Source organism: Chelonia mydas, chromosome 20 (assembly GCF_015237465.2).
Source record: "Chelonia mydas isolate rCheMyd1 chromosome 20, rCheMyd1.pri.v2, whole genome shotgun sequence".
In the NCBI taxonomy this organism is placed as follows: domain Eukaryota; kingdom Metazoa; phylum Chordata; order Testudines; family Cheloniidae; genus Chelonia; species Chelonia mydas.
Genome location: NC_051260.2, coordinates 4,341,531 through 4,357,907, shown reverse-complemented (window position 1 = coordinate 4,357,907; position 16,377 = coordinate 4,341,531). Strand labels below are relative to the sequence as shown.

At 46.0% G+C, this 16,377-nt stretch overlaps 1 protein-coding gene across 3 annotated transcripts in view; it reads left to right on the top strand.

Annotated features, from left to right (window-relative positions):
* TFCP2 (transcription factor CP2) overlaps positions 1–16,377 on the top strand; it is a 38,757-nt gene that overhangs the window by 17,195 nt on the left and 5,185 nt on the right. Inside the window, exons 2-12 of one of the 3 annotated variants that reach the window (XM_007067017.4) lie at positions 2,475–2,626; positions 3,641–3,717; positions 4,423–4,528; positions 5,223–5,329; positions 6,110–6,262; positions 10,385–10,495; positions 11,168–11,256; positions 11,836–11,914; positions 12,795–12,888; positions 13,113–13,203; positions 15,607–15,710. In XM_007067017.4, coding sequence (XP_007067079.2) covers positions 2,475–2,626; positions 3,641–3,717; positions 4,423–4,528; positions 5,223–5,329; positions 6,110–6,262; positions 10,385–10,495; positions 11,168–11,256; positions 11,836–11,914; positions 12,795–12,888; positions 13,113–13,203; positions 15,607–15,710 — 1,163 coding nt within the window. Of the gene's footprint in view, positions 1–2,474; positions 2,627–3,627; positions 3,718–4,422; positions 4,529–5,222; positions 5,330–6,109; positions 6,263–10,384; positions 10,496–11,167; positions 11,257–11,835; positions 11,915–12,794; positions 12,889–13,112; positions 13,204–15,606; positions 15,711–16,377 lie in introns of all 3 variants that reach the window. The other 2 variants (XM_027829261.3, XM_037884072.2) reach the window with 2 other exon arrangements.

Genomic DNA, 16,377 nt, shown 5'->3' with positions numbered 1-16,377 from the left:
CATGTTTGTGGATCGGATGCGGGTACAAATTTTGTCTCCGCGCAGGACTCTACAAATGCCCAGAGCTCCCACAAGCATGATGGTACCATTCGCTCACATGGCTGGCTAGTTGGCGAAGATGGGTTGGTGATTTGCTGTGCAGCATTTATATTGTTGAGTGCTCCCGGTAGATCCAGACTGGGGCCTTGTGCTAGGTGATCCACAAACTCAGGCGTGGTCCCTGCTCCAAGGAGCACGTTCTAGGGGTTGTATTCATGTTATCATAGCTCTTGTTGGCTGTTCGTTGTTTGAACATAGCAGTGATGGCTCTGAATTTGAAAGGGATTGACTTGACTCAGCTCTCCCAGTGACGGGGCAGAGAGGGATGAGAAGTGGTTCAAAGACGCTAGGCCCTGAGGGAAAGGCAAGGTGAATCATCCCTGCCCTTCCCATCCCTCCCACCCCCAAGGTAACCTAGCAAACTGTCTAGCTTTTGAAAAAATGCTGCCTGCAGCAGATGTCAGTGTTGGGGAGTGGTTTGTGACCAAGCACGACTCCTTTACGACCTGTCTGCACATTCTTCCTTGAAAAATGTGATGGTGCGTGACAAGTGAGTTCAGTCCTCAGCCTGTCCGATGGAGACAGCTGTCTGTATGCACAGACTGAATACAGAAGCAAGAATTTATCTAACTTTTTGAGCTAATGGAAGGAGCAAAGTTGATGCTGGAGCTATGACATACCTCACTTCCGTGAAGGTTAATGGTTTGCTATAGGACGTGCCTTTTGCATGCACGCTATACGTTTTAAAATAAAAAATCAGAATGGATAAAAATCAGTTATTTTTTTTTAAAAATTAAATTTAAATACACTTTTCTTTTTTAAAAGAAAACCTGTTTAAAATTGAAATTGGCAATCTGTATTCAAGCTTTAAATTTACTGTAAACTATTAATTATTCAAATGATATTCAAGCAGTGTGTGTTTGGTGCTGAAGTTTCACTGAACTGGTGGTAGTTTGAGTGCTAAACTAGCTGTAGGCAGCAGTGGCGTTTTCTGCAGGTGCAGAGAGAGTATTTTCTCCCCTTTGGATTATTCAGCTAGTTCAGTTCAATAACTAGTTTGTTCTTGGTTGAGAAACCAACTGGGAGTTGAAAAAACAGGGAAGCTTGTTTTCCTCTTCCAATCTATGACTAGAAACAAGGTGTGAAAGGATGAGATCTACTAGTTTTAAGATCTTAAAAGACATGGTGATCGGAAACAATTCAGTTCACTAACTACAGATACTTATTCTGTTTAATAAATCAGTTTGTTTTAAATGCAAAACATATTTTGATAAAACTTTTTCTTGCCTATCTAACACATTTAAAGTAGTCTTATTTAATTAATAAACACAAGTTTAGAATTCAATTAAAAATGCTCCCAAAAAAATATAATTTCCATCTAAATGAAGTTAGACACTAATCAGTTGGTAAACTGTGAATGGTGCATTTCTTATTTTCTAATGCTATAAAAATATAAAAACTTCAAAATTTAAATTAAAGGTATGTTAAGCTACACAGGTGCTTAATAAATATGTATAGTTTGTGGTGTTCTCCTGGTTAGCAAAAACTACCAAATATAGTTTGAAGGCTTTATTTAGTTGCAAATCAATACAGTGTAGTGGTTACCAACCAATGAGAATCAGTTTGTCTTTAGGAAAGTTATTAAAAAGTACAAATGCAAAACAAGATTAAAATGGGTTGAAATCAAGGTTTCCTGGTTGCTGATTTTTGAATCCGTGATTGGAATCGGATTTAAATCAGCCCAACCTGAGATACACGTATATATCTGTACATAGTTCTTGTTTTAAACAGGGATCAGCACAAAGTGACCTTTCCAGGAGCAGCATGCTGAGGCATTACCAGTGATTGCTCCCTTGAAGCTCATGAAAGCTCAGTGTTACCAAATTAGTTTGGTGGTATGAGCTCTTGCGCCACGGCTTATAAAACAAACCAGTCACTGGAAGCTGGTGCAATTGGAGACCCAGTTTGGGTTGTGGGTAGCTGCACGGGTGGATGTTACAGCTGTGGAGGTGGTTACCTATGGCTCCTGAGGGTCAAGAGGGTGACTGGCCATTTTTTGCAGTATGACATTAATGTCTCTGTTCACTTACCCATCCTCCCATCTTGGAGAATGTGCGCTGCAATGTTGGTTGTGTGCCATGGGGTATAAAGGTAGTAAAATAGGCCTGCTGTTAAAGGGGATGTCTCTGCATTTAAGCCACATGCTGATGATGATTGAAGCAGGGAACTGATCGTATTTAGAAGGGCAGGGAGGATAATAATAATAAAAAAAACTTGCAAGAATCAGTCTTTGGGGCTGTTCAGGATAGTTTGCTTCATGCCCTTTTTGTACAGCCTGAAGATGGGCGTTAGATGGAGGGAGGCGTGAGGTGTGAAATTGACATCTCTGTGCAGTTGGAGCCAAAACCAACCTGACTGACAAATCTCTGTTGCAGTGATGTTCTAGCCCTGCCCATATTCAAACAGGAAGAATCAAGTTTGCCTCCCGACAACGAAAACAAGATCCTGCCTTTTCAATACGTTCTGTGTGCAGCCACATCCCCTGCAGTGAAACTCCATGACGAAACACTCACCTATCTCAATCAAGGTGAGGCTATTCTGGGGGGGCAGGTGGAAATCGGCTCATTGGCTCACATATATTTATTTATTAAGGGTCTGACTTTCATAACATACTCTTAAAAACTTTCACCCTTCACATGTGAACCATCTTTGTACTAAAACCCAAGCTGCTTCGAGGCTCCCGGCCTTTTCACCTCATTTCTCTCTACCCCAGCAGGTGTGGGATTAGCTGGTTTCCCCAGGTTCCACCACAACCAAAAGTCCTAAAGAAAACTGAGCCATCTAACCCCCCCAGCCTGATTGGCAGAAAATCTACTGCTAACCTTTGTGGTTCTTAGACCAGGGCTAGCATAGGACTGGTTAGTGTCTATAGCAACAAATACACTATATCTTACAGGCATTATAGACAATCTTCATAACCTAAAGCAGACTGTGCTACAGATGCATCTCCTGATCCTACCTGATGCATCAGAAGCATACCCCTTTCTCCTTACTAGGACTTTGCTCACCTGGCTGCCAGCACATGTTCTTGTGACTGGCTATAAGAGGAAGTAAGTTAGAGCAAGCATATTATTGGGGATAGGAAATTCTTCAGCATGTGTATTCTCTTGGAGGAGTGGGTGAGGTTTTGTGGCCTGTAATGCGCAGGAGATCAGACTAGATGATCATGATGGTCCCTTCTGACCTTACAGTTCGAGTCTATAAATTCCAATCACCTCCATAGGTGGGATTTTGGAAAGATCAGGATAGCTGCTGGTAACCCAATTAAGTCAACATAATGGGTTTCTTCTCATATTCGTAGTTTGCAAGTAGATGAGCTTTTAGTGTGGGCAATTCCTAGAAAGCTACATCTTGGTTCACAAGGAAGGACAGGAGCTAACATCCCAACAGGGCCCTCTCCCTTGGACAGTGTTCATCCAGTCCCTGATCAACATGTCACTTACACTTCTTGCCACTTCTGTCACTCTTGTATTAGATGGCAAATTAAATGCCAAAGAGCAAAACCCATGTGCGGCTAACAGTTGTTAGGCCTCTTCCCTAGGTCAGTCGTATGAGATCCGGATGCTAGATAACAGGAAAATCGGGGAGCTGCCTGAGATAAATGGGAAACTGGTAAAGGTAAGTGAACGAGAATGAGTGTCCTTTTTATACAGACATCCTCACACAGGGCACCCTGCCAACGCAGCAAAACACCAGGCAGTCTGCACGGAAAGGTCCTCTGGGCATAGGGATTGATAGGTGCTTTCAGGCACTCAATGCCACCAACCTGCACAAGGTGCTCCCCAGCAGATGTGGGCTTAGCTGCTCTCCCCAAGGCTCCACCAGAACCAAAGGCCCTACGGAAAATTGAGCCAGCTAGACTCCTCCACCTCCTTGGCAGAGAATCTGCTGTTAACACTTGAGGATCTCAGGTCCAGACTAAGGTACGACAGTCCAGTGCCAAGAAAAGAGAATGTGGTGGTTACACACGTCTCCTGAGGGGTATAGAGGTGAGGGAGAACTTTGCATTTTGCAAAAGGACCCCCTTTCCCCCACAGCTAATGCTTCACCTCATTCCATCTTTGGACGGATCTTTGAACCATTCCCCACAAGCACCCTGATAGGGAAGAGCTGGGATGAGAGGAAATGCTGACTTGGTGGCTTGTCACTCACCTCACAGGGCCTAGTTTAACTCCTTCTTTTGCCCCTTCAGCTTCTGTGTATGGCTCTAGGTCTCCCGTATTCTCCCTCCCTGCTCTTTCACTGAGCTGGGGAACCCTACCGCCTGAGCTGCTTAGTGACGGTTGTGGGATGGGACACACGGTGATTCTCTGTTCCCTCTAGAGTATATTTCGAGTGGTGTTTCATGACCGGCGGCTGCAGTACACGGAGCATCAGCAGCTTGAGGGCTGGAGGTGGAACAGGCCTGGGGACCGGATATTGGATATAGGTGAGTGTCTGCAGCAGCCCGGATAGGGCATGAAGAACAGATTTGCACGTAGTTTGTCTTAACTGATGCAATTCCCACTGATCCAAACCTCTTCTGTGCTCTAAGTAACGCAAGATTATTTTTATAGGCAAGAAGAGGGAATAATAATGCTTTGCCGCTCCTAAAATAGAGGGTAAATTATTGCATTTAGTAGTGACTCATGACTTTAGCTGGCAGTTCTGTTTTGAATATGACCTCCCTCGCCCTTAGCCCTTCAGAAAAAAACTGACTAACTCATCATTGTAGGTATTAAAGGGTTTAAAAACATTCAGTATCCCTTGTTCCATGTCCCCAGCGCAACAGGAGCCTTCACACCACCGTAATACACGTCTTCACCTAGCTGTGGCCGCCATATTGCTCTGTCTCCCTTGCCACTGCTGCGTGGCAGGCTAGGATTGAGGTGCATTATCAAGGCTGGGAGTGGGGAAGCTTGCACAGCGTCTGCCTGAACTATGTGGAGCTCTAGCCAAACTCCTCGATCCCTTGATTTCTTGCACACTGAACTTGCTCAAGAAATTCACTCCGATCTGGTTCCTGCAGGGCAAGTGAAATGGAGACGTTGCCTCTGTCACTGTACTGGTGCTAATACATCCAGAGGGTCAGGGACTCTTTCTGCCTTGTGCTTGCCCTCCAAGTGTGTGTTGTGCTTCCACAGATATCCCGATGTCTGTGGGTATAATTGACCCCAGGGCAAATCCAACACAACTAAATACAGTGGAGTTTCTCTGGGATCCTTCAAAGAGGACTTCAGTGTTCATCCAGGTAAGACAGGAGTTGCGGGGAACACCCAGTTCCTGCTGCTCCTTTGCAGCAACCCAGGGAAGGGGAGAAGTTGTCCTAGGAAAAGGGGCTCTTTCCTGGGTCAATACTCAGAAACAGCAGCCAGCTGGGTTTTACAGGAGCTGGGGAAGGATCTGCACAAGAGCTCCCCCTAGAGCAATGCATGAAGGTGGCATTGTCTTGTTACAGTATGAAATAGGAAGTGCCTCTGACTAGATATAAAACAGTGAAATTACCTGTGCATTTGGGCCAAATTGTCAAGGGTATTTAGGCACCAAGTGGGATTTTTTTGAAAGCATGTAAGCTAGTTAGTTGCTAATTTCCTATTGAAATCAATAGGACTTGAGTGCCTAACTTGCTTAGCCACTTTGAAAATCCCAGTGGGTGCCTAAATATATTTGAAAATCTGGTCCTTTGGGCCTAGAAGGAATAAACTGGAAAAAGTGTGGGTGGGGTTTGCAATCTGCTTTCAGTGTTAGTGATCTTGGAGCATCATTTGTAACAATAGTAGGTTGGAAATCTTGTAGGCAGAAAGTGAATTAAACACACACACTTCTGCTGGTGTCTCTTTAATGCCTTAATGTTCATGCAATGCGAAGCATTTCCATCGCAGCCCTGCACTGCACGCATCTCACTGGGATCTGTCCAGCTGAGTGTGAGACTTTAGGGGGAACATTTTGCCTTGAATGTTTACCAGGCATGTTCTCGTTCCGCAGTGTTGGCTCTCTACTAATGGTGCCCCTCCTGGGTGACTCTCCTCAGGTGCACTGTATCAGCACGGAGTTCACCATGAGGAAACATGGCGGCGAAAAGGGAGTGCCCTTCCGAGTCCAGATCGACACCTTTAAAGAGAACGAGAATGGGGAGTACACTGAGCACTTGCATTCTGCCAGCTGCCAGATTAAAGTCTTCAAGGTACCATGTGCGCTGTGGGCACATCCTGCTAAAGAGCTAGAACCAGACACACACGTCCCCCAGGTGAAACAATCAGGGAGCAGACCCCAGCTGACTCGGCTGCCTCAATGAACTGCAGGGACAGGGCCTTGCCTTTGTACGCCACAGAAGTATCTCCTTGCCTGTCGTGACTGGCTCCCTATAAATACCGGTATATAGGCAGAAAAACTTATAGGCTGGGAGTAACGTAATGTCACCCAAGTGGACTTTGCCTGTGCTCTCCTAGGGCTCCATATCTTGGCCTTGGGTAGTTTTCTCTGTTTTAGCTTCTAGTTATTGTGGGATAGGTGCTAAAAAAATTTGTTATAAATCTAGTCCCTCTCTAGCCCCTGGGTTAGTGCAGGCACGAGTGAAATGTGTGAATGTAATATGAGGTAAGGATCGGATCACAGGTTTAATGTCAACATAAGCCTGGGGTGTGACGATCTGATCTGTCCTTAGCTTTTGGGGGGGGGGGTGGTAAGAGGAGTAGGTAAAAGATCAAAGCCTAGGGATAGCCCTAGAGGAAAGGCTGCTTGCCAGCAGAACTGCTTGGATCTGGAATAGATGGCCGATGGCACCCCCAGGATGTTTGGGACAAGTGATACTGTCTTAGACAATTTTTGCTCCCGCATAATAATGCAAAACCCTGGACAACTTCCCTGGCTCCTCTCCAGCTCCAAAGGGGAGCCCAGCGCAGAGAGCTGTCAGAATGGCTTGGTCTAGTGGCCTGGGTGCTGCACTAAGACAAGAGAACAGAGGTTCTGGGCCCAACCCTGCCACTGACTTGCTGAGTGCCTTTGGGCGAGTCACTTCACCTCTCTGTGCTTGTTTCTCCCCCTACCTCTGATCTGTCTTGCCTGTTTAGATTGTGAGCGCTTTAGGGCAGGGACTGTTTCCTAGGCTACGCGTACACTACAGCCTGTGTCAGCAAAACGTATGTCGCTCGGGGTGTGAATATTCCAACCTCCTGAGCAACCTAGGTTACAGCAACCTAAGCGTTTGTGTGCACAACGCTGTGTCAGCAGGAGAAGCTCGTAAGCTTATCGCTTTTGCCATGCACGAAGGTGGGTTTTTTAAATGCCGACAGGAGAGCTCTCTCCCATCAGCACAGAGCGTCTTTACCACACCGTACACTGTACGTATAGACATGGCCTATGCTTTGGTACAATGCCCAGCACAATGGGACCCTGATCTCGGTTGGGTCTTCTGGGTGCTACTTTAGTACAAATATATAAGGTAAATGTAACCTCTAGCATCCTGAGCTGTGATATGATGGCCTCTTGGCCAGCTCACTCTCAAGAGCAGGATTTGCCACTCTGGTATTTTTTGCATCTGTTGCCATGTTTCCTGGTGTTAGAAACAGAAGCTGTGCAGAAGTTCAAATTCCCTTTGAAAACAGAGGAAGAACCACTCAGCTATTCAGAAGTAAAGTCCTGCTTACCAGGCTTCAAGCTGGTACATGTAAGGACAGAGGCATAAACCCTTTCAGAAGGGTTGGCTGGTAGGTAGGTCTGGGGGCATCTCCATCTAGCGTCAGAATGATTCATGATCTTCGTGCACTTGTTGCTCCCACTCTTACTGACTGTGTGAAAAGCTGTTACCTTGCAACAGGACTTCTAGCTGTTTATCCTACAGGCAATCTTTATATGCTCTGTTTGGGTTCCTGGTGGAAGTAGCTGCTCCCATTTTGAAGTGTAAATAACCCTTCCCTCTCAAGAGCTGATGGGTGACAGAGATCACAGGAAACTCTTTTGAACTCCGAGTGGCTGAGAGCTTGGCAGGGATTCCTGACTACATGGAATCAGGTTAATCTGAAACCTGTCACTAGATACAGCCACTGAACCTGTAGCACAAGCACTGTTTGGGCTGCAGATAACATCAGTGCCTGGGGTAAATCTGTGTGCGATCCTTTCGCTGCAGGAGATTCTCAGGACCTTCTTACCCGCAGGCGTAATATCGACTGTGGGAGTAGAAGTCCAGTGTGGCTGTGTTTTTGAAAGTGGCTTGTGAGGGCTTTTATCAGGTCTTTCCCCGTGTGGAGTTTGGGTCGTCTTCCCAAACCTTTGCAGAGACACTTGACACAGACCCAAACTGAAATATTGGGCAGAGCAGGGACGCAGGTTCTGTTTTGAACCAGCTAATGTCCTCTTTAAAGGGCCTTGTTGCTCTAGTCGCTGTTTCTAAGCCAGGGAGGGGAATCTGCTCTGCAGGCTTAACACTTGGGCAGGAAAGAAACTCCAGCTTTGCATTTCAGATCCTCAGTTTTGAGGAGTCTGGGGGAAAGCATGGCGCTCCATATGTCTGCATTAAGGAATCTGGTACCATTGTAACTACATCATTGCAAACCGTCCGGCCAGGTCTACACTACAGACTTATCAGTTTAACTACGTTGCTCAGGGGTAGCAACATATTTATACCAACATAACCCCCTGTCTAGAGAGCCTCTCAGGGAGGTGGATTAACTCTGCCAACGGGAGAAGCTCTCCGGCTGGCATAAGAGCATCTTCACTTAAGTGCTTTTAAGTGTAGACCTGCCCTTTGTGTAGACATGTAGCAGGGTTTACACCTGTGCAGCTTACTCTTGTATAGGCCTCGCTTTGCACTGTTGCGGCACGTCTACATTAGGGGTTTGCATCAATGCAACTATATTGGTGTAGTTGGGCCAGAACAAATTTCATTAATGCAGAAATGGCCTGAGGGCCATAGTCCTGGGAAGCACGTTAAAGAACCTCTGAATGCAAAGCAGTTTCTTCAGAATCCTGAACCGGAATTCCAGCCTTCATTTACAGACAGCTTGAGTTATGTTGTCTAACAACTTACACTGAGCTGTGAAAGGGTGTGTGCGCCGCTAACCAGATTACATAGATGAAAATCTAGCAAGGACTTTCACAAAGTGCAGGAGGTGCGATAAAACAAGTTATTTGAAGGCTTAAAAGCAAGCATGGAAAAAGAGATGAACTGAAATAGTCTGTGAAATGTTGCAGGGAAGAGCTTTGTAGCCAAAAGAACTTGGTGATCCTTTCAGTTCACTGCTGATACTGAGCTTATACCAGCACCCGTATGAAATACCGAAGTGTTGGAAAAAGTACTCTGGGTGTTAGCATGCAGAACCCAATTCACTGCATGCATCTGATGAAGTGAGCTGTAGCTCACGAAAGCTTATGCTCAAGTAAATCTGTTAGTCTCTAAGGTGGCACAAGTCCTCCTTTTCTTTTTGCGGATACAGACTAACACGGCTGCTACTCTGAAACAATTCTCCATCTCCCTTCCCTGATCATTGTCAGCTAGTCTATGCCAAGGAGCCAACACAGAATTATTCCCTACAGTAATTGCAAATCTAGCTTTAAATCTCTCCACAGGGGAGGTAGAAGGGGAATGGGGAATCTTACTACTCTCCTAAAGGAATAGTCTCCTTGAAGCCCTAAGTCGTAATCCCTAACTCTTTGGTGTTTTTCATCAGGTCTTAGAGCACTTTACAAAGCAGTTCAGTTCCATTATTCCATTTTACAGATGGGGAAACTGAGGTATAGGATGGTGAAGTGACTTGCCCAATGTCGCCCAGCGGGCCAGTGGCAGAGCTTGGAATAGAATCTAGGTGGTCTGATTCACCATCCAGGGCTCTTTCCCTTACGCTGCAGCAGACTTAACCCAGAACAAATCTGCCGCCACACCCCCCCCATGTCTTTGCCCTGTTAGAGCTCATTGGCGTGGCATAGCATCCTGGTCTGTGCCTAATTCCTTTCTGAAAGATTTTTCACTTTCTAGTTAAGACCTTTTGAAATCTTTTCCTGGGGGAGGACAGATCGGGTTAGTAGGGAAAACATCTAGTAATACGAAGATCTGTCACAGAGAGAGCATTATTCTCTAATTCTCTGCCCATACCAGCCGGGCTACCTTCCCCTAAGGCAGCAGTTTGGAATCTGTCCCCCAGCTCAGTAACTTGAAAGGTTCCCAAGCGCTCTGTCAGCTTTTCTATTCTGTTCCAGTTTCCATCTGTCTCTTTGTGCAGCCAGTGTGAATCTAACTCTCCTTCCTGCATTTGGCTAACTCCCTTCCAAGATGCCAGGCATTTGTGATCTAATAAAAATGTTGGACTTCCAGCCCAAAGGAGCAGATCGAAAACAGAAGACGGACCGAGAGAAAATGGAAAAACGAACTCCTCATGAGAAGGAGAAATACCAGCCTTCCTATGAGACCACAATACTCACAGAGGTAAAACATCTTGGAGGTGCATTTGGCTGCTGAAATCTGTGTCTTAGCAAATCAGCTTGGTTGGGGGTGACCATATCATTCCATCTCTTGAAGGGTCATTAAATTGTTCGGCTCTTGAGCCCAGATGGTGGGTGTGATAAATAGCTAACCCTATCAATAAGAGGCAGCTCTCTCATTCTTTGGACCCCCATGCTAAACTGATTCTATATCCCTTGGGAAGTGCTTCAGTAGAACAGTTTGAGTATTTGATCTGGTTAGAGTAAATTCTGGGGTATTCCTCAATTTCTAAATTCAGTAACAGGCTGCTTGGTGTGTGTGCACGCTCTGCAGCTGGCACAGTGGGAGAATATTAAGCAAACATATAAAATGCCCAGGAGATCTGACTCCAATCCAAGAGCTCACTGTTTTGAATATTGTAATTTGAAGACTGTCCAGTGTTTCACAGGGTCTGTACTACCCCTATAAATTGTAATGCAGCAGTAAACTAGCTCTTCAGAGTAAAGCTGCTTTTGCAGACAACTGCTATAGTCTGCATTAAACAGAGCAGATAACAATTTTGCCCTAGTTCATAGAAGCCAGCTTAAAGCTAAATCTAGAGAAAACAGCTTTGTAAAAGTTAAAAACAATACTGTGACTTTCCTGGGGATCTCACAGTTGGCTTTTCATTTCTAGTGTTCTCCGTGGCCAGAGATCACTTATGTCAACAATGCACCGTCTCCTGGCTTTAACAGCTCCCACAGCAGCTTTTCCATTGGTGAGGGGTAAGTGTGGGCAGTGAGAACTGCTTGGCTGGCTGTCATCCTCTTCTGACTTCCCTGAGGGATGGAAACATTTGAATTGTCTGTTGACCTTATCCTAAATGATTTCCTAGCATTTGAGAACCAGCAGCTAGAGCATCCTATTTAAAAAGCGCAAATGGCAGCTCCTGGAGATCTAGACTGTTGCTCATTTTGATCCCTAACATGTACAGCCAACTTTGCCCCTGAAATGAGAACTGAATGTGCATTTGTGTAGCTGTTCTGTCTGCATTCAGCCATCAGCCTTCCCCTGGCATGTCCATTTGCTCACATAGTGCCGTTCGGTGTTCTGCGGGATATTTCATTTCCCTGGCAATGATATTGACGTGGTCACGTTGCTACTTGCAACCAGCCATGCCTACAGGTTTCTGAGCCCACTTTCTAAAATGCACTGGGTGCCAGTCATTGTGAATCGTGATTCGCAATAGAATACGTGACGCCTTTTGTCAGTGTATTTTAAAGGCATCAGACTGGGAGGTGGGGAAGAGCAGATTCCAACCACGTTTTTGGTTTTGTTTTTTTTTGTTCTTTCTCAAAATCTAGAAATGGCTCTCCAAATCACCAACCCGAGCCACCTCCTCCAATCACAGATGTAAGTCCCACCTCAAATCTTATGCTTGTGGTAAGGATGGTGTTAATCCTATTTTCTAAATTTACTGTTGGAAGTTTGTGGGTTTCTAGGTGTCTATGTTCAGGAGCTTGCTGGTATGCTGCAGTATGGGGTCTCTGGGCTTGTCTACACAAGAAAGTTAATCCGGAATAAGGTAGGGTTTAACTTTAAAGTGGTTTAACTATTCCTGGTTAGCTCCATCTGTGGACACTCTTACTCCAGATTAATTTAATCCACTTTCAGATAACTTGGAATAAAACGCTCTGATTCCGGAATAAGAGCATCCAGATGTTAATCAGGAATAGTTATTCCAGAATAATTCCCCATGTAGACAAGTCATCTGTCTCTGGGCTGTCCAGACTTCCCTTGAGAATAAATTTCATAGACCATTTTAAAGCCAGAAGGGGCTGTTATTGACTAGTCTGACCTCAAACACAGGCCAAAGAAGCTCACTAAGTAACTTCTACATTAAGCCCATAACTTCTTCCTCAATGGCTCCTACTTGGCGAGAGAGGCTCTAGAGTGAAAACTCTCTGAAGCCATACAAAAACTATGACAGTGGTAATCAGCTGGCATGCTGTGACTTCTGCTCTGTTTTGCTGACCAGCATTATCTCATTGTGGTGCTTCTGCCCTCTTACCTGCCCCCCTCCCCCCCCAAGTCTGTCTGTGTATTTCACCTGCTGTCTCTAGTGTTATACTGAAATTGTAAGCTCTTTGGGATAAGGACCATCTTCATTCTATGTTTGTAGAGGGCCCTGATCCATGCCTTGGGGTCCTAGGTGTTACCATATTACAGTAGTAATCTAGCTGACCTGTGCTATACTTTTAATGCAAGTGGCTTGTGTGTTACCTAGTCTAAGGAAAGTAACCATTTTGTTCCCGTGCCACAGAACCTTCTGCCAACGACAACGCCTCAGGAAGCCCAGCAATGGCTGCATCGAAACCGCTTTTCCACGTTCTCCCGGCTCTTCACGAATTTCTCAGGTTGGTGATGAAAGCCCATCTCTGCTCACTCCTCGCCTCAATAGGCTCCTGCTGCATTCCCTCCTGAGGAGGTATCAATTGCTGGCAGTATTATAGTCTGTGCAAACTCCGCTGTGATGCGTTGTATGAAATTTACCTCCATCTTCTTTAAATGAACCATTCCTACTCCTTTTTTTTTTTTTCCCCCCCATGGTGATCTGTTGGCTCCTTGTTTTAAATTCCAGGTGCAGACTTACTGAAGCTAACCAGGGAAGATGTTATCCAGATCTGTGGCCCTGCAGATGGCATCAGGCTCTTCAATGCGTTAAAGGGACGGTGCGTATACTTGTAAAAGCTGAGAATGAGTGTTGATTTTTATACCCCACAGAGCAATGGCCATGGGATGTCTGCTTCTCTATCACTCCTGTAGTTCTGGGCCTTATCGACCCTAGAAAAGGTTGCCAGTATAGCTGTAGTCTTAGTGGAGACTCAGTTTCTCCCAGCAAACGGACTCTTTTACCCATATAACTACATCTGTATTAGGGCTCTTGCCAGCATAGCTATGATGGTCACAAATCCCACCTCATCGCACCCCTGACTGATGTACTAATCCAGCAAAACTTAAGTGTAGACTGGGCCTCTGGCTCATCAGTGCATTGCTGTCATGATGCCTAGTGCCTCCGTAAACCCAAGACAAAGGAGGACTTCTGTGGCATGACAGGAAAACGTTGTGGCAGGTTAGAAATGTCAGGGCTGACCTTATTCCAAAAACTTGCAGGAAAAAGCCAGGGATTCCATGGATTTGTTGAAAAGCCTAGCACAGTTAAAAGCAAAATCCTCCTTCAGGATCTGGCCTTAGAGTGATGATCATCCAGTTCAGAAAAAGCAAAGACAATACAGCTTGAAAGCCAAAGTTAAGTTACTGCTGATGCTTGGGAGCTAGAAGGTCCAGAATTCAGATTTAGGCACTTGTGAATTGCTTGTGGCAGAAAGAGGAAACCTGCAAGAAAATTGGTAGGTCATCTGGATGAGTGGGGAGGAAAGGATTAGGAATGATGACAGTGTTCCAGAGGAACTCGATGAGTTCTTTGCATCAGTTTTGGGGTATCATTGAGCAGTCTGCCGTGAATAGAACAAAAATAGAAGGGGTCCAAAGACAGGCAGTGAAAATGATTAGACGGGTCACTTCCAGGTGAGGAAAGGTTGGGTTTTGTTAAGAGAGGACAGCAAGGGGACGCAAGGTGAGTAAAACCTATGGAGTAGAGAAGCTAAACTGGATGCTTCTGTTTATCACTCCTTATAACATAAAAACTTGAGGGCATTCGGTGACATTGCAAAGCAACCAATGCATAATAGCTAATGGAAAATAGTTATACATTTTGGAAAATTAACTCCTGGAACTCTCTGCCACAAAATACCATCGAGGGCAAGAGCGTAGCAGGGTTCAGAAGAGGATTAGATGCTTCTAAGGGCACGTCTACACTACTGCGCTACATTGGTGCAGCTGCACTGACGAAGCTGTGCCTCTGTAGCACATCTGGTGAAGATGCGGTAGGCCGACAGGAGAGCATTCTCCTAGTGGCATGATTACTGTATCTCCGTAAAAGGCGGAAGCTACGTCAGCGGGACAGCATCTCCCGCCGACATAGTGCTGGTGTGGACAGCGCTTAGGTCGATGTAAAGGCTCGGGGGATGTCATTTTCACTGCCCTGAGCGACGTAAGTTACGTTGGCTCAAGTGGTAGTGTAGACCAGCCCTAAGAAATACTTTGTCATATTTTTAGGGCATAAGGCCAACCAGTAAGGGTCCAGATTTTCAAGAGCTCTGCATATTGGGCGCTGAGCAATTCTGAGATTCCAGACCTTTGTTGAGGTGCCTGAATAAGAGCTGAGCTCTCTAGAAAATTTGGACCGGATCATTAGTGCTGGACAGTCGCAAAATCTGGCCTCAGGTTACAGGGGTAAAAAGAAACTTCTCTTGTGGGCAAGTTCCTCCATTAGGGAGCTTTCCTTGCATCTCCATGTGAAGCCTCTGGTATTAGCTTGCGGTTCCAATCACCCTGTGCCTGAGATGGAGGATCAGCTAGTGGAGAAACTGTTGCAGGAATTGCAATCAGGCAGATAAGCATAGAGCCACCAGGAGTGTATTAATATCGGTGTGTGTTTTGGGAGAGCGTGGCTTTCTGATAAGGGACGGCAAGAGTCGGTGGTAGTGTGAGCATTCCAGGGAATTAATGTACCAATTCCGATGACTGGTGAGATAGCACTAAAACGTTGTCGCAGCTTTGCATGGGGGTGGGGGACCAGACATTAGTCATCTCATAGGTCACTCAATTCAGAAAATGCTGTGACAAGCTTCATCTGTTTCTTATGCCAGTGTTCTCCGCTGCTCTTGCCGCAGCCTAGTGTCCCCCTGGTTTAAACCCCAGCCCATCTACTCCCGGTTGCTATTAATCCCACTTAGGAGGGCTGAATGGGACACTTAGCAGCCAGTCGTCACCCCCGTGAGTCTGAATGCTGCCTGATTCCTCCCCCCGCCTCCTTTTGTGTGTGTTGTCTCCATGAAACAAAACTTGCTGTGATCTCCCTCTTATTTCTGCCTGAAGACAGGCCTGTGTGTCTGGTCTTCTGCATCAAGGAGCCTGAAAAGTGAAGCATGGGACCTGAGCATCAGGGAAACTGGAAACATGCTCATGGGTAAACTCAGTGGTATTCACCTGTCCCACCCTCCCTCCCGCAGGATGGTACGGCCCAGGCTGACCATCTACGTGTGCCAGGAGCCTCAGCAGCTGAGGGACCAGCAGAAACATGAGGATGGGGAGCTGGCAAACAGTACTTTCTTTGGTAAGTTTCCAGAAGCGGTGATGTGCTTCCTCCCTTAACAGGCTGCGTTCATGGCTCAGTGCTGTGGGGTCTCTACAAAAGCAGTAAGTAGGGTACCAGTTATCTCAGAGGAGAAGCAACATGGTCCAGTGGATAGAGAATGGGACAGGGACTCCGATGATCTGAGTTCTAATCCTGGTTCTTCCCCTTTGGGCAAGTCCCTTCCCTGCTGATGCTCTGTTTGTCTATTTTAAGCTTTTTAGGGCTTGATACTCTCTCAGTATGTGTACAGTGCCTAGTAAAATGGGACTTCAGGCTCAGCTGGTGCCTCCAACCGTTACCATAATGCACATAATCTCACATAGAGGCATACAGGAATCTTATGCAAGCTTGCCTCCATTTTCAGCTGCCCTTGCTTATGCTAGCCTTCATCATTCTTGCTTTTCTTTTGCTGCCAGAAGGTGGAAGGTTTCCATGGAAGATAACCCAGCATCAGCCTGAAGGCAGTAGGGCTCACACAGCCAGCACTTGGGGGAAGGTTGAGTGGGGTTGGAAGGAGGGCTCTGTGCTGACCTGCCATCGTTCCAGTCTGCTGGCTTTTTCCTCCCCCACCAAAAGTGTGGCTGCGGCATCTCATTGTTGGCACGGTGCCTGTGCTGGGCTGATAAATTATAGCTCGTGTGGGAAT